We start from the raw sequence: 18,684 nt of genomic DNA on the forward strand, positions 1-18,684 counted from the left end.
TAAAACTGACCTTCGGCCCGCACTGTACAAACAAGTGCAACACAGACCTGCTAAGATATTTGAATATGTAATGAAATAGATAGTAAAAAAGCAGTTTTGTTTTCTAAGAAAGAATAATTACAAGGAGAATTGTGAAAATTGCATTAAAGGAAAGTAATTTGCAGAGTTTATCACTTTTACTTTCATAGTCGGTTAGCCGTTTTAACAGCAGCAGACACAAGAATAAATGATCGATGAATTACCGGACGAAGCCATAATAATTATGGGTGCTATAAGACTAGCACACCTCAGTCATAGTTCGGCATTATAGCATTTACTTTTCTACTTTTTGTCTTGTGTTTTTTAATTTTTTTATTATCATTTTACTAGTACATTTATTTTTCACAAAATGATTGTTTTAATAAAAAATGAATAGCTTTGGGGTTTCTATCGGCAGTAGGGTGAGAAAGAATGACTTTTTTTAAATGACTTATTAAAAGTGATTTTATGTGAAAGAAAAATAAAAATGTGGCATCCTATACGAGTAACGTCATTCTTCAATAAGCGAAAATAATGCGTGTATTTAAAGAATAAAAAATTTAGAGCATTTGTTAAACTTTGGGTAGCAGTAAAAATATTTCATTTAACTCATATATTTTTTCTTTAAAATAAATGTAAAAGGGGAAAAAATCATCCTGGAAAAAAATGTTCCATGAATCGTTCAAACAAGCTTTGTACCATCACCATCATCTCGTCACAAGATAACCGATGAATTCGTGATTTGGATTTAACTTACAAGCGAAGAAAAAGGAGGTAATGCTGTCTTTCTTCACAATCTAACAAGTTTAAATGAGAATATTTTAAACGAAATTAATAGTTTCAGTAAAAGACACATTTGCTTGTTACGAAGCGGCACTTTGAAGGGAGGAGTTCTACTCCTTGAAATCAATCTTCTATTCTAACAACTTACTGACATAAACTTGGTGGGGCTACATACGTGACCTAAACCCGTTGATATTAAAAAAAGTCTAGTTAAGTCGCCATTTTGGTCAAATAATTATCTTTAACTCGGAATTTCAGGAATATAATAAATTGAATTGATATGACTAACATTTTATAGGTTTAGTTTACTTCTAAACTTGAAATTAACGATAAGGTCACCTGATAAAAACAGCTATTACTTAGGTAACGACAAGCCTATTATGCTTCCTAAACTAAACCCTCCTAAAAATGAATATTTACCAAAACATGTTTTATTCGCAAGAATGTATACATTAGAATGAATGGTAATTTTTGAATGTATTCCTTATATATGTATAATTGCTAGGATGGATGTAATTATAAAAATAAAGTCTTTGGTACACACTCTTTTACATGCTGTGTTAGCTAGGATTAGACATGTTGTCTGGAAGCATTACTTCTTGGCACTCTGCCTTATGTACCTACTGGTCAACTCGTGCCATCAAAAATGAAAATTTAATCTTTCAGAAAGCTTAGTGAAGATGGAAATTGTAAATGAGAGAAGAAGGCCCAATCCGGTCAAACATACTGAAGTTGTGCCAGCCGGATCTCCAGAGAACATGATAAACAGTGAAAACCCAATTCCTGAAAGCGAGGATAATGCGGCTGAAGAGTCAGGGTTACTACAGTCACAGGCATCCAGCAGGTCAGTTATTGCTGAACAGTAATTAATATTGTAAGCGATCAGTGCAGGAAAATGTTAAATTAGTTAGTGGTAGTTAATTGAGAACAAATTCCAAAGATGTTCACCAAGCCAAAATCTAAGCTTCAAGTATTATTAATATTTAAAGTTTTAAAAAAATCGGTAAACAAAGATTTAAGAAAATTGAAAAAACTCTCAAAAGTATAATCTGTGAACACGTTTTGATATTAACAGATTTCGCTCTAATTCTAAATTCCAGCAAAGCTTTTTTTATTTCTTGACATTGATATTGTATGTATACAAGCAGCTTAAAATAGCATTTTTATTAAACGGAAACAAATTTTAACCCTAAATATCTCGTTTTCTGCTCGATAGATTTTTACAAAATTATACACATTTATAGACAACAGTAGTCTCCATAAACAGATAAAATATAAACAAATTCTATCGAGTAGTTTCCGAGATATTGGAAATTAATATTTTCACTTTATAGAATGGAAACAAAATTTAACCCTAAATAGCTCGTTAACTACTCGACAGATTTTTACGAAATTTTATACAATTATAGACAAAAGATGTCTCCATATACAAGTGAAATATACACCAAATCCAACCAGAATTTTTCGAGATATTTGAAGTTAAAGATTTCACTGTTTCAAACGTAACGAAAATTTAACTCTAAATATCTCGTTAACTACTCGACAGATTTTTACAAAATTAAACACATTTATAGACAACAGTAGTCTCCATAAACAGATAAAATATAAACAAAATCTATCGAGTAGTTTCCGAGATATTGGAAATTAATATTTTCACTTTATAGAACGGAAACAAATTTTAACCCTACATATCTCGTTTTCTGCCTGATAGATTTTTACTAAAATTTACACATATATACACAACAGTAGTCTCCATAAACAGATAAAATATAAACAAAATTTATTGAGTAGTTTTCGTAATATTTGAAATTAATATTTTCACTTTATAAAACGGAAACAAACTTTAACCCTAAATATCTCGTTTTCTGCTCGATAGATTTTAATAAAATTTACACATTTATTGACTATAGTAATCTCCATAAACAAATAAAATATAAACAAAATTTATTGAGTAGTTTTCGTAATATTTGAAATTAATATTTTCACTTTATAGAACGGAAACAAATTTTAACCCTACATATCTCGTTTTCTGCCTGATAGATTTTTACTAAAATTTACACATATATACACAACAGTAGTCTCCATAAACAGATAAAATATAAACAAAATTTATTGAGTAGTTTTCGTAATATTTGAAATTAATATTTTCACTTTATAAAACGGAAACAAACTTTAACCCTAAATATCTCGTTTTCTGCTCGATAGATTTTAATAAAATTTACACATTTATTGACTATAGTAATCTCCATAAACAAATAAAATATAAACAAAATTTATTGAGTAGTTTTCGTAATATTTGAAATTAATATTTTCACTTTATAAAACGGAAACAAACTTTAACCCTAAATATCTCGTTTTCTGCCCGGTAGATTTTAATAAAATTTACACATTTATTGACTATAGTAATCTTCATAAACAAATAAAATATAAACAAAATCTATCGAGTAGTTTCCAAGATATTGGAAACTAATTTTCTCACTTTATAGAAAGGAAACAAATTTTAACCCTAAATATCTCGTTTTCTGCTTGATAGATTTTTACTAAACTTTACACAATTATTGACAATAGTAGTCTCCATATACAGGGAAAATATAAACAAAATCTATTGAGTGGTTTTCGAGATATTTGAAATTAATATTTTCACTTTATAGAACGGAAACAAATTTTAACCCTAAATATCTTGTTTTTTGCTCGATAGAATTTTGCTAAATTTTGCACATTTATAGACAATAGTAGTCTCCATATACGGATATAATATAAATAAAATCTATCGTGTGGTTTTCGAGATCGCGGGGGTCTCGACGCTGTACACCGAATGGGAGAGGAGTTAGCCCCCTTAATGTAAGGACCCCTCCAAAATTATTATTACTAATTACTCTGTAAATCTTGGCCCGATTATAATAAAATTTGGTAGGATGATACTGCTAAGGCTTTCCTACGTAACATTAAAGCGGCGATCTGCTCTTACACTTATTAAGGGGAAGTATAGCAATCGTTTCAAATTATCGACACGTGAACCGATTTTCATGATTGAAATGTCATTCGAATCGAAATTTTGTACAGATTTGCACTTTGAAAGCCTCGACGCTGTGCCTTATAAAGAGGGGAGTTCGCCCCACACAAATAAGGCCCTTTCTAAAACTATTATTACCAATATTTCTATAACCCTTAGTCCGATTTTGATAGAATTTAGCACGAAGAAGTGATTAAAGCTCCTCTGCGTGGCTGTGAAGTGCCCTTACACCTACTAAGAAGAAATACTGCAATCGTTAAATTATAAATGAGTGAACCTATTTACATCAATGAATAGTCGTTCGATTCAAAATCTTTGTCTCTTTGCCTTTTAGGGAGAAGTACTGTATTCGCAGTTTATTTTTCTTACTCCTCTTAAAAGGAAGTACTGAAATCGCAGTTTAATTTTGCTATTTACTTACAAATACCTTCCTAATTTATTCAAAACGCTTTTTCAAAAAAATTGTTGTTGAGGATGGCTTAGGGACCGCAACTATAATAATTCTTTAAAAAGATCTCTCCAGTGGTAGTTACGGTTCCGACTTAACACTTTATCAGGTTATAATGATAGTATTGCTAATTCTAAATTTTAAAAAAATGTGTAAAGCAGATATGTAATTTTACAAAATAGACAAAAAGGAAAATCTATCCAAAAGGTACAAAAATCTACTTAACAAAAACTTACAGTTTAAAGTGTTAAGTATAAGGGTTGATTAAACGCCAAAAGGTACACAAATCAGCAAGTACCCAACATTTCATTAATACTTCATTGATATTATTTAAGTAATTTTACTGCATTAATTTTCATTAATATTTTTTAGAATTTATTAGATGTCACATACCCTTATGCTGGCCAGTTCGTTCATAATATTTTTTTGTTATAATTGTTATAAAATGTATATTCTACCTTCGTTATTAAATAGGTACTTTATTTTAACTCTATTCCAAATTATTCTTTTGATTTCTCTATAATATGCCCTTTATTCTGTCACATATTCATGCTTGTTAAAGTAGAAAAAGACAAAGTTAAAGTCGCCTACTGTTTAAATTTGAATCACGGAGGATCTAAAACAATATTTCAGTCTTGAATTCATCTTAACGAAATATTCGTGAGCCCAAATAACACACAAGTTAATAACAAGTAGATTATTCAACAATAATTATTCATTTCTCAATTTTAATTTAATTTAGTCCCCCTAATTTTACTTATAGTAAAATACTGGAATAATTAGCTGTCCTAAAAAGTATGCATTTTTTATTTATTTTATATTACAAATGTACAACATTGTGAGAAGAATACCTAGTTTGAAAATTTTATTGAAGAAAACTATATTATTTGCGATGAAGCCAGATTAATTATTACCTATTATTATAAACGTTTGACTACTACATAAAATAACAATTACTTTAATCGAAGAATGAACTTAAACCGACGATTTTTATTTAAAAATAAAAATAAATAAAACAAGATCATTGATGTATGTTGGTTTAAGCATTTTTCTAAAACGTTTACGAATTTTTTAGCATTATAATATATATATATATATATATATATAAAATTTTCTTTTTCACCTGTAATCAATAGTTTTATTATTATAGATAAATAGATATTACAGTCAAGCAATTTAAGTTAAATGGTGTGCTACTTGAACAAATATTTTGTTGATGAAAATGGCCAGCATAAGGGTCTGTGACATCTAATAAATTCTAAAAAATAACTTATTAATGAAAATTAATGCAGTAAAATTACTTAAATAATATCAATGAAGTATTAATGAAATGTTGGGTACTTGCTTATTTGTGTACCTTTTAGCGTTTAATCAACCCTTATACTTAACATTTTAAACTGTAAGTTATTATTAAGGAGAAATTATAGAACAGAAACAAATTTTAACCCTAATTATCTCGTTTTCTGCCTGATACATTTTTACTAAAATTTACACATTTATTGGATATAGTAGTCACCATAAACAGATAAAATATAAACAAAATCTATCGAGTAGTTTTCGAGATAATTGAAGTTAAAGTTTTCACTTTATAGAACGGAAACAAACTTTAACCCTAAATATCTCGTTTTCTGCCTGATAGAATTTTACTAAAATTTACACAGTAATAGACCCTAGTAGTTTCCATATACAGGTAAAATATAAAAAAAAACTATTGAGTATTTTTGGAGATATTTGAATTTAATATTTTCAGTTTATAGAACAGAAACAAACTTTAACCCTAAATATCTCGTTATCTGCCCAATAGATTTTTACTAAATTTTACACATTTTTTGACAATAGTAGTCTCCATTTACAGATTAAATATAAACAAAATTTATCGAGTTGTTTTCGAGATATTTGAAATTAATGTTTTCAATTTATAGGACGGAAACAAATGTTAACCCTACATATCTCGTTTTCTGCCCGATAGATTTTTACTAAAATTTGCACATTTATTGACAATAGTTAGACTCCATATACAGATAAAAAAATAAACAAAATCTATCGAGTGGTTTTCAAGATATTAGAAATTAATATTTTCACTTTATAGAACGGAAACAAATTTTAACCCTAAATATCTTGTTTTCTGCTCGATAGATTTTTACTAAATTCTTCACATTTATAAACAATAGTAGTCTCCATATACAGGTAAAATATAAACAAAATCTAACGAGTAGTTTTTGAGATAATTGAAGTTAAAGTTTTCACTTTTTAGAACGGAAACAAACTTTAACCCTAAATATCTCGTTTTCTGCACAATAGATTTTTACTAAAATATACTCATTTATTGACAATAGTAGACTCCATAAACAGATAAAATATAAACAAATACTATCGAGTGGTTTTCGAGATATTTGAAATTAATATTTTCACTTTACAGAACGGAAACAAATTTTAACCCTAAATATCTTTTTTTCTGCTCAATAGATTTTTACTAAATTCGGCACATTTATAGACAATAGTAGTCTCCATATACAAATATAATATAAATAAAATCTATCGTGTGGTTTTCGAGATATTTGAAGTTAAAGTTTTCATATTACAGAACGGACACAAATTTTAACCCTAAATATCTCGTTTTCTGCTTGATAGATTTTTACTAAATTTTGCACATTTACTGAATATAGTAGTCTCCATAAAGAGATAAAATATAAACAAAATCTATCGTGTGGTTTTCGAAATATTTGAAGTTGAAGTTTTCATTTTATATAACGGAAAGAAAATTAATTCTAATTATCTCGTATTCTGTCCGATAGATTTTTACGAAAATTTACACATTTATTGGAAATAGTAGTCACCATAAACAGATAAAATATAAACAAAATCTATCGAGTAGTATTCGACAAAATTGAAATAAAATTTTCATTGTGTAGATCGGAAACAAATTTTAACCCTACATATCTCGTTTTCTGCCTGATAGAATTTTACTAAAATTTACACAGTAATAGACCCTAGTAGTTTCCATATACAGGTAAAATATAAAAAAAAACTATTGAGTATTTTTGGAGATATTTGAATTTAATATTTTCAGTTTATAGAACAGAAACAAACTTTAACCCTAAATATCTCGTTATCTGCCCAATAGATTTTTACTAAATTTTACACATTTTTTGACAATAGTAGTCTCCATTTACAGATTAAATATAAACAAAATTTATCGAGTAGTTTTCGAGATATTTGAAATTAATGTTTTCAATTTATAGGACGGAAACAAATGTTAACCCTACATATCTCATTTTCTGCCCGATAGATTTTTACTAAAATTTGCACATTTATTGACAATAGTTAGACTCCATAAACAGATAAAAAAATAAACAAAATCTATCGAGTGGTTTTCGAGATATTAGAAATTAATATTTTCAGTTTATGGAACATAAACAAACTTTAACCCTAATTATCTCGTTTTCTGCCTGATACATTTTTACTAAAATTTACACATTTATTGGATATAGTAGTCACCATAAACAGATAAAATATAAACAAAATCTATCGAGTAGTTTTCGAGATAATTGAAGTTAAAATTTTCACTTTATAGAACGGAAACAAACTTTAACCCTAAATATCTCGTTTTCTGCACGATAGAATTTTACTAAAATTTACACAGTAATAGACACTAGTAGTTTCCATATACAGGTAAAATATAAAAAAAAACTATTGAGTAGTTTTCGAGATATTTGAAATTAATATTTTCACTTTATAGAACAGAAACAAACTTTAACCCTAAATATCTCGTTATCTGCCCAATAGATTTTTACTAAATTTTACACATTTTTTGACAATAGTAGTCTCCATTTACAGATTAAATATAAAGAAAATTTATCGAGTAGTTTTCGAGATATTTGAAATTAATGTTTTCAATTTATAGGACGGAAACAAATGTTAACCCTACATATCTCGTTTTCTGCCCGATAGATTTTTACTAAAGTTTACACATTTATTGACTATAGTAGTCTCCATAAATAGATAAAATTTCAACAAAATCTATACAGTAGTTTTTGAGATATTTGAAATTAAAATTTTCACTTTATAAAAGTAAAACAAACTTTTACGTTAAATATCTCGTTTTCTGCCCGATAGATTTTTACTAAAATTTACACATTTATAGACAAGAGTAGTCTCCATGAACAGATAAAATATAAACAAAATCTATTTAGTAATTTTCGTGATATTTGAAATTAATGTTTTCACTTTATAGAACGGAAAGAAAGTTTAACCCTAATTATCTCGTTTTCTGTCCGATAGATTTTTATGCAAATTTACACATTTATTGGAAATAGTAGTCACCATAAACAGATAAAATATAAACAAAATCTAGATAGTAGTTTTCGAGATATTTGAAATTAAAATTTTCACTTTATAGAACGGAAACAAATTTTAACCCTATATATCTCGTAATCTGCTCGACAGATTTTTACTAAATTCTGCTAATTTATAGATAATAGTAGTGTCCATGTACAGATATAATATAAATCAAAATCTATTGTGTGGTTTTCGAGATATTTGAACATAAAATTTTCATATTATAGAACGGAAACAAAATTTAACCCTAATTATCCCGTTTTCTGCCTGATACATTTTTACTAAATTTTACACATTTATTGGATATTGTAGTCACCATAAACAGATAAAATATAAACAAAATCTATCGAATAGTTTTCGAGATATTTGAAATTAATATTTTCACTTTACAGAACGGAAACAAAATTTAACCCTGAATAGCTCGTTAACTACTCGACAGATTTTTACGAAATTTTATACAATTATAGACAAAAGATGTCTCCATATACAAGTGAAATATACACCAAATCCATCATGAATTTTTCGAGATATTTGAAGTTAAATATTTCACTGTTTCAAACGTAACGAAAATTTAACTCTAAATATCTCGTTAACTACTTGACAGATTTTTACAAAATAAAACACATTTATAGACAACAGTAGCCTCCATAAACAGATAAAATATAAACAAAATCTATCGAGTAGTTTCCGAGATATTGGAAATTAATATTTTCACTTTATAGAACGGAAACAAATTTCAACCCTAAATATCTCGTTTTCTGCCCGATAGATTTTTACTAAAGTTTACACATTTTTTGACACTAATACTCTCCATTTACAGATAAAATATAAACTAAATCTATCGAGTAGTTTTCGAGATATTTAAAATTAATATTTTCACTTTATAGAACGGAAACAAATTTTAACCCTAAATATCTCGTTTTCTGCCGGCTAGATTTTTACTAAAATTAACACATTTATAGACAACAGTACTCTCCATGAACAGATAAAATATAAACAAAATCTATCCAGTAGATTTCGTGATATTTGAAATTAATGTTTTCACTTTATAGAACGGAAACAAACTTAAACCCTGAATATCTCTTTTTCTTCGTTATAGATTTTTAGAAAAGTGAACACAATTATTGACAATAGTAGTCTCCATAAACAGATAAAATATAAACAAAATCTATAGAGTAGTTTTGGAAATATTTGAAATTAAAATTTTCACTTTATAAAAGTGAAACAAACTTTTACTTTAAATATCTCGTGTTCTGCCCGATAAATTTTTACTAAAATTTTCCCATTTATTGACTAATGCAGTCACCATAAAAAGATAAAATATAAACAATCGTAATCGAGTAGTTTTTGAGATAATTGAAGTTAATATTTTCACTTTTTAGAACGGAAATAAATTTTAACCCCAAATATCACGTTTTCTTCCTGATAGATTTTTGCTAAATTCTGCACATTTATAGACAATAGTAGTCTCCATAAACAGGTAAAATATAAACAAAATCTATTGAGTAGTTTTCGAGATATTTGAAATTAATATTTTCAGTTTATAGAACTGAAACAAACTTTAACCCTAAATATCTCGTTTTCTGCACAATAGATTTTTACTAACATTTACACAGTTATAGACACTAGTAGTTTCCATATACAGGTAAAATATAAACAAAATCTATTGAGTAGTTTACGAGATATTTGAAATTAATATTTTCAGTTTATAGAACGGAAAGAAATTTTAACCCGAAATATCTCGTTTCTGCTCGATAGATTTTTGCTAGTTTCTGCACATTTATAGACAATAGTAGTCTCCATATATAGATATAATATAAATAAAATCGATCGTGTGCTTTTCGACATATTTGAAGTTAAAATTTTCATTTTATAGAACGCAAACAAATTTTAAACCTAATTATCTCGTTTTCTGCCCGATAGATTTTTACTAAAATTTACACATATGTTGGCAATAGCAGTCAACATAAACAAATAAAATATAAACAAAATCTATCGAGTAGTTTTCGAGGTAATTGAAGTTAAATTTTTCACTTTTCTGAACGGAAACAAACTTTAAATCTAAATATCTCGTTTTGTGCACGATAGATTTTTACTAAACTGTACACAGTCATAGACACTAGTAGTCACCATAAAAAGATAAAATATAAACAATCGTAATCGAGTAGTTTTTGAGATAATTGAAGTTAATATTTTCACTTTTTAGAACGGAAATAAATTTTAACCCCAAATATCACGTTTTCTTCCTGATAGATTTTTGCTAAATTCTGCACATTTATAGACAATAGTAGTCTCCATAAACAGGTAAAATATAAACAAAATCTATTGAGTAGTTTTCGAGATATTTGAAATTAATATTTTCAGTTTATAGAACTGAAACAAACTTTAACCCTAAATATCTCGTTTTCTGCACAATAGATTTTTACTAACATTTACACAGTTATAGACACTAGTAGTTTCCATATACAGGTAAAATATAAACAAAATCTATTGAGTAGTTTACGAGATATTTGAAATTAATATTTTCAGTTTATAGAACGGAAAGAAATTTTAACCCGAAATATCTCGTTTCTGCTCGATAGATTTTTGCTAGTTTCTGCACATTTATAGACAATAGTAGTCTCCATATATAGATATAATATAAATAAAATCGATCGTGTGCTTTTCGACATATTTGAAGTTAAAATTTTCATTTTATAGAACGCAAACAAATTTTAAACCTAATTATCTCGTTTTCTGCCCGATAGATTTTTACTAAAATTTACACATATGTTGGCAATAGCAGTCAACATAAACAAATAAAATATAAACAAAATCTATCGAGTAGTTTTCGAGGTAATTGAAGTTAAATTTTTCACTTTTCTGAACGGAAACAAACTTTAAATCTAAATATCTCGTTTTGTGCACGATAGATTTTTACTAAACTGTACACAGTCATAGACACTAGTAGTCACCATAAAAAGATAAAATATAAACAATCGTAATCGAGTAGTTTTTGAGATAATTGAAGTTAATATTTTCACTTTTTAGAACGGAAATAAATTTTAACCCCAAATATCACGTTTTCTTCCTGATAGATTTTTGCTAAATTCTGCACATTTATAGACAATAGTAGTCTCCATAAACAGGTAAAATATAAACAAAATCTATTGAGTAGTTTTCGAGATATTTGAAATTAATATTTTCAGTTTATAGAACTGAAACAAACTTTAACCCTAAATATCTCGTTTTCTGCACGGTAGATTTTTACTAATATTTACACATTTATTGACAATAGTAGACTCCATAAACAGATAACATATAAACAAAATCTTTCGAGTAGTTTTCGAAATATTTGAAATCAAAATTTTCACTTTATAAAACAGAAACAAATTTTACCCTAAATATCTCGTTTTCTGCGCAATAGATTTTTACTGAAATTTTCACATTTATTTACAATAGTAGTCTCCATCAAGAGATAAAATTTAAACAAAATCTATCGTGTGGTTTTCGAGATATTTGAAATTAAAATGTTCATATTATAGAACGGAAAGAAAGTTTAACCCTAATTATCTCGTTTTTTGTCCGATAGATTTTTATGCAAATTTACACATTTATTGGAAATAGTAGTCACCATAAACAGATAAAATATAAACAAAATCTATCGAGTAGTTTTTGAGATAATTGAAGTTAAAATTTTCACTTTATAGAACGGAAACAAATTTTAACCCCAAATATCTCGTTTTCTGCCCGATAGATTTTTGCTAAATTCTGCACATTTATAGACAATAGTAGTCTCCATTTACAGGTAAAATATAAACAAAATCTATTGAGTAGTTTTCGAGATATTTGAAATTAATAATTTCACTTTATAGAACGGACACAAACTATAACCCAAAATATCTCGTTTATTGCCCAATAGATTTTTACTAAATTCGTCACATTTATAGGCAATAGTAGTCTCCATAATGAGATTAAATATTAACAATCGCTATCGAGTAGTTTTTGAGATATTTGAAGTTAAACTCTTCACTTTTTAGAACGTAAACAAATTCTAACCCTAAATATCTCGTTTTCTGCCCGATAGATTTTTACTAAAATATACACATTTATAGACAACAGTTGTCTCCATGAACAGATAAAATATAAACAAAATCTATCGAGTGGTTTTCGAGATATTTGAAATTAATATTTTCACTATATAGAACGGAAACAAATTTCAACCCTAAATATCTCGTTTTCTGCCCGATAGATTTTTACTAAAGTTTACACATTTTTTGACACTAATACTCTCCATTTACAGATAAAATATAAACTAAATCTATCGAGTAGTTTTCGAGATATTTAAAATTAATATTTTCACTTTATAGAACGGAAACAAATTTTAACCCTAAATATCTCGTTTTCTGCCGGCTAGATTTTTACTAAAATTAACACATTTATAGACAACAGTACTTTCCATGAACAGATAAAATATAAACAAAATCTATCCAGTAGATTTCGTGATATTTGAAATTAATGTTTTCACTTTATAGAACGGACACAAACTATAACCCAAAATATCTCGTTTATTGCCCAATAGATTTTTACTAAATTCGTCACATTTATAGGCAATAGTAGTCTCCATAATGAGATTAAATATTAACAATCGCTATCGAGTAGTTTTTGAGATATTTGAAGTTAAACTCTTCACTTTTTAGAACGTAAACAAATTCTAACCCTAAATATCTCGTTTTCTGCCCGATAGATTTTTACTAAAATATACACATTTATAGACAACAGTTGTCTCCATGAACAGATAAAATATAAACAAAATCTATCGAGTGGTTTTCGAGATATTTGAAATTAATATTTTCACTATATAGAACGGAAACAAATTTCAACCCTAAATATCTCGTTTTCTGCCCGATAGATTTTTACTAAAGTTTACACATTTTTTGACACTAATACTCTCCATTTACAGATAAAATATAAACTAAATCTATCGAGTAGTTTTCGAGATATTTAAAATTAATATTTTCACTTTATAGAACGGAAACAAATTTTAACCCTAAATATCTCGTTTTCTGCCGGCTAGATTTTTACTAAAATTAACACATTTATAGACAACAGTACTTTCCATGAACAGATAAAATATAAACAAAATCTATCCAGTAGATTTCGTGATATTTGAAATTAATGTTTTCACTTTATAGAACGGAAACAAACTTAAACCCTGAATATCTCTTTTTCTTCGTTATAGATTTTTAGAAAAGTGAACACAATTATTGACAATAGTAGTCTCCATAAACAGATAAAATATAAACAAAATCTATGGAGTAGTTTTCGAGATATTTGAAATTAATATTTTCACTTTATAGAACGGAAACAAACTTTAACCCTAAATATCTCCTTTTCTGCACATAGATTTTTACTGAAATTCACACATTTATTGACTATAATAGACTCCATAAACAGATAAAAAATTAACAAAATCTATCGAGTCGTTTTCGGGATGTTTGAAACTAATTTTTTCACTTTATAGAACGGAAACTACCCTAAATATCTCGTTTTCTGCTTGATAGATTTTTAGTAAAATTTACTTAATTATAGACAATAGTAGTTTCCATATATTGGTAAAATATAAACAAAATCTATTTAGCAGTTTTCGAGATATTTGAAATGAATATTTTCAGTTTATAGAATAGAAATAAACTTTAACCCTAAATATTTTGTTTTCTGCCCGATAGATTTTTGCTTAAATTTACACATTTATTGACAATTTTAGTGTCCATAAACAGATAAAATATAAACAAAATTTATCGAATAGTTTTCGATATATTTGAAGTTAAAGTTTCCACTTTACAGAATGGAAACAAACTTTAACCCTAAATATCTCGTTTTCTGCTCGATAGATTTTTAGTAAAATTTACTTAATTATAGACAATAGTAGTTTCCATATATTGGTAAAATATAAACAAAATCTATTTAGCAGTTTTCGAGATATTTAAAGGTAATGTTTATTTAATCAACCCTTATACTTGACATTTTAAACTGTAAGTTTTAGTTAAGGAGTTTTTTACTTAGTGCCAAAGCTATTTGTCCATTTGAGCCCGATATGGTTCTCTTTTTATTAACATGTTTTCCGTTTTAACCGCAGCAATGTTTAATTACAAACTACTCACACAATAATATAAGTAATGTAATATTTGTAAAATATTCTTTTAATTATTTTCTCCAAATTTTGCTAATATTGGGGTTCACTTTTGACTGATTGGTCACAATGATAAACCCATATTATTTAGTATCGTATTTTTAAATTTTCAGAAGTACTTTTTTGGCGGGAAAGCTTGTTTACATGCATGGAGCCGTATCCGTGGGTTTTACCCTCTCCACTCTTATTGTACTTATGATCCGTCTCTTACGTCAGTCTTGTTAGAACTCCATGTTGTGCTGGTTAAGCTCATATGCGTCAGTATTTCTAAATTAGTAAATTGTCTTGTTTAACTTTCTGAACTCGTACATTTTCTCTGCTTGTAATAGTTTTGTTATTTAATTTTTTGTGCAATATTAGGGTATTTAATTGCATTCTTTTAACTGTTACTGAAGTTATATCTTTGCCCTCTCTCAACCTGCGTTTTCTCTATTAATTCATTAACAAAATCCATCATCATACTTTTAATAGTTTATCTGCTTCTCTGATCCAACCCTGGCAGGAAATTATTTACCATTCTGTGATACTGATGAGAACAAGATGTGGGGTTTAGGGTGTAGTTCTCGTCTAAATTTGAACTTCAAAATGAAATGTAATCTCTATTGTATAAGAAAAATAGTTCACCCGTTCTTAATTCGTTCTTAGATGAAAAAAAAGAAGCATTTTGAACTATATTCCACCTTCTCTCTCCAGAGCTAACCCACACATCCTTCGGTTCGTGTTTAAAGTCCCTTGTAGTGTGAAAAACCATTAAAGAAAATTTACGTCATTGAAACGGGTTTTTACTAAAATAAAATATTCTGTAATGCAGTATCTAGAAAAATATGATTATAAAAGTTTACTTTAAAAATTGAACTTAATTGAATTTTTAAGGGTGCCTCAAAACTTTTTACGGTTTCTGTATGTGTGAAGAGTATATGTGAAGAAAGAAAAAAGAAATCATGCTATTTGTTAGTATTGTGGCTCCCAGAGATCTCTACAGGAAGTGCGACTCTTCAGTCTTTCGCAGTTCACTCAGAAATGGCTCCAAATTTATTATTCTTTGCCTGTCAATTTCATACACCATTGAATATACAAAATGAAAATAATAACATTGAAGCCAATTTCGCTAAAAAATCTATAAAGTGAAAAGTTAACACTTAACTTTAGTTATGTTTAGTTAGTGATACTTTCGTTGCAAAATTTCTTTTAGCCTAACAATTTTAGCAAGAATTCAATCCTTTTTTAAAAAAGGCATTGTACACTAGATGAAAGCCTACCCCTTCTCGCATCCTCAATCGAATTTTACAAATAAACGTAATGAAACTCGTACGTCATTTTCGGCAAATGTTCGAAAAAAGTGAAAAACCAATTTCAAGCTTTCTTTACTTTATATTTCCATCTTTTTAAAAATTAATATTTTATTTTTTAAAATATTCATTTAATATTTAAATTAATTTATTTAATTTCTTCCTAGAATCTTTCAGCTGCATTTTTTGTGATTCATCCATCTTATTTAATTGCGTAGTTAATATAGTAATTTTTGAATGAAGTAGAAATTTCTACAACAAAGCGGGCAGGTCCCACATTTCCCTTATCTGCTAATAATGCCAATTAATTATTAATAATATTCATGAGATCATGTTGGCTAAATTGTTTTGCAAACATATTCTCAGAAACAATCTCAATAAGAAGTGATTGTGTGGTATCCTAAATGAAATGGTTAATTTTAAAATGAAAAGAAATGATGCATTTACTTCTCAAACCAAAACTCCAAACAAACAAAAAATTACTGGTTGCGCCTCTGAAAGGTTGTGAATATTGTCAGCGAAATGATTTCGTCCAAAATTGTGAAATAATAAACTAATCATAAAATATAATCAATATGAAACATAAACTTGGGCAGTGCATTTAAGGAAAGTTTGCCATTAGCTCTGAGGGATATGAATTGAAAAAATTGCTTTATAATTTGATCTATGGCATACATGTTGGATGACAGTGCTGCACATTGTAATGCCTAAATTGCAAGTGTTGCTTCATTTACCGCTTATCGCCATTTGGAGTGCCAGTCAATTTGGAGACATCGACTGTCGCTTGCTCCACAGAGAGAAGGCACCTCAGACACTAAGGCAATCGATGAGACTCAAGTGGAAGCTAGATAACCATCTGCTAATTATTTTTACTGATAAAACGTAGCGCATGACTGGAAGATGCGATGATTAAGCTGAATTGAAGCTAAGATTCTTCAGTTTCTTTCACTCGTGCATCGAATAGCGTATACACTTAGCAAACTAAAAATTCACCTTGTTCAGTGATACCATGTCATAATCTGTGAAGTAATTCAGTGAAGTGTATTCTCTTGAATTATTTCAAAGAACGTAGTCCTCGTTTCTTGTTATTTGGCTATTGTCTGTGGAAATAGTTTTTAATTTTACACGTGGCAGTTCAAATAAAGAGTTCCCAAAACTTCTAGTTCACAGAATTGTTAGGAAGCAGTTTTGGCAAAGAGATAAAAGGTAAAAACACTAGAAGATTCAAAGTTGATAATATAAGTACTCATCTGAGAATGTTGCCCAATGCTGCAATTCCAAATTAACTAGCTCTCGTGGTGAATGATAAAGTTCAGTTGGACGAAGATGACCTTCACTAACTTCATCCAAATCTTCTCGTATAGTCCATGAACTCCACAAAACATAAGAAAGTGTTGGTTCAATAATTTGAAAGCAGTCTTCAAGCCTCTCTTTCTCTATCAAACGATCGTGCACTAGATCTAGGTGTTTTGTTTTAGCTTTATCTCTCTAGCGTCGTATAATTCCTCAGTACTCCGCTGCTTTGTGACAAAAGCGCACTGGCGCCGGCTGCCAGCTATACCACTTGTACCTAATCTTCCGCTAAACTCATTGTACAATTTCGAAAATAACGTGTTATTAGTAATAGGAATCTCTTACTGTTAGTAATTCCGACCGTCAACTTTTCCATGTCTAGTTATTATTGTAAATGTACGGTCCCCTCAGTTAGAGAGTTTTTTTAGAAGGGGTTCTGTGTGTATAGACATGTATGTATTTATATAATCATTAACTCCAAAAAAGTAATAGCAAAGTGCTCAAATTTTTCTCTTTTCATTACCTCTGGGGACTTGAAGTCCTGGCATATCGGAGAGTTAGGTTCAGCTTCACCGCTTAGTTCATACTGTAAAGTATAGACATAAGTTAGACTACTTGGAAGAGTGCGAACGTAGAAGTTTAGTATCTCGTTGAACCCAGACTTTCAGGCAGAGCAAGATGTAATAATTGCCTGTGCTGCAGGAAATAAAACGGGATGACTTAAAATTAAGTCACCTTGTCAGTATGCAAAACTAAAATTCATGTTTTTGGTCTACCTCCAATTGATCTAAGACGTATTGAACTGCTTGGAAGTCCTAAAGACAAGTGGAAGCAAAAATAAGATTATCCTTGGCTAATTGCGTGGGTATTCTTTTAGATGGGTGAGGGTATTCTGCGATGGCCGTTAGAGACTTTAAAAGTATTTAGTGTACAGTAATGATAATGACTTCAGATCGCGTGAAGAGAGAGGGTTCTGTTGTTAATCTTATTGTAACAGAACGGTTTTCAGCTTAGAAAAATATTCTCTCGAAATTAGCTATCTGTTGAGTTTTGCTACAGAATTACTCCAATAAGGTCGTGCAAGGATAACAGTAGACCTCCTGAGGCCGATGAAGCATGTTAAAGGAACCTGTCAATAGAGCACTGTGTGTTGTCAGTGAGGTTAGTTCTTCGGGAAATCTCATGTCTTCATGCTTCTCCAGACTGCTAGGCCTAATTGAAATAACAGAACTGGAAAGCGTACTCTAATCGTGAGTATTTCAATTGATTTCAGGATAGCGCATTACCTAACCCTAACATACCCTTAAGTCCCAAAATATTGCGGCAAAAT

The 18,684-nt window shown here is 28.7% G+C and overlaps 1 protein-coding gene across 6 annotated transcripts in view; it reads left to right on the forward strand.

The window, feature by feature from the left end:
- LOC141457510 (uncharacterized) overlaps nucleotides 1-18,684 on the forward strand; it is a 113,466-nt gene that overhangs the window by 18,283 nt on the left and 76,499 nt on the right. For 4 of the 6 annotated variants that reach the window (XM_074134602.1, XM_074134601.1, XM_074134600.1 and 1 more), the window contains exon 2: nucleotides 1,468-1,645. The exons of 1 other annotated variant lie outside the window; for it this stretch is intronic. In XM_074134602.1, the coding sequence (XP_073990703.1) occupies nucleotides 1,482-1,645 (164 nt within the window). In that variant the 5' untranslated portion in view covers nucleotides 1,468-1,481. Of the gene's footprint in view, nucleotides 1-1,467; nucleotides 1,646-16,390; nucleotides 18,605-18,684 lie in introns of those variants that run through there. One more of the 6 variants, XM_074134606.1, reaches the window with a different exon arrangement.

Source organism: Rhodnius prolixus, unplaced genomic scaffold (genome assembly GCF_049639745.1).
Source record: "Rhodnius prolixus isolate KJV_2025 unplaced genomic scaffold, Rpr scaffold_16, whole genome shotgun sequence".
Taxonomy (NCBI): domain Eukaryota; kingdom Metazoa; phylum Arthropoda; class Insecta; order Hemiptera; family Reduviidae; genus Rhodnius; species Rhodnius prolixus.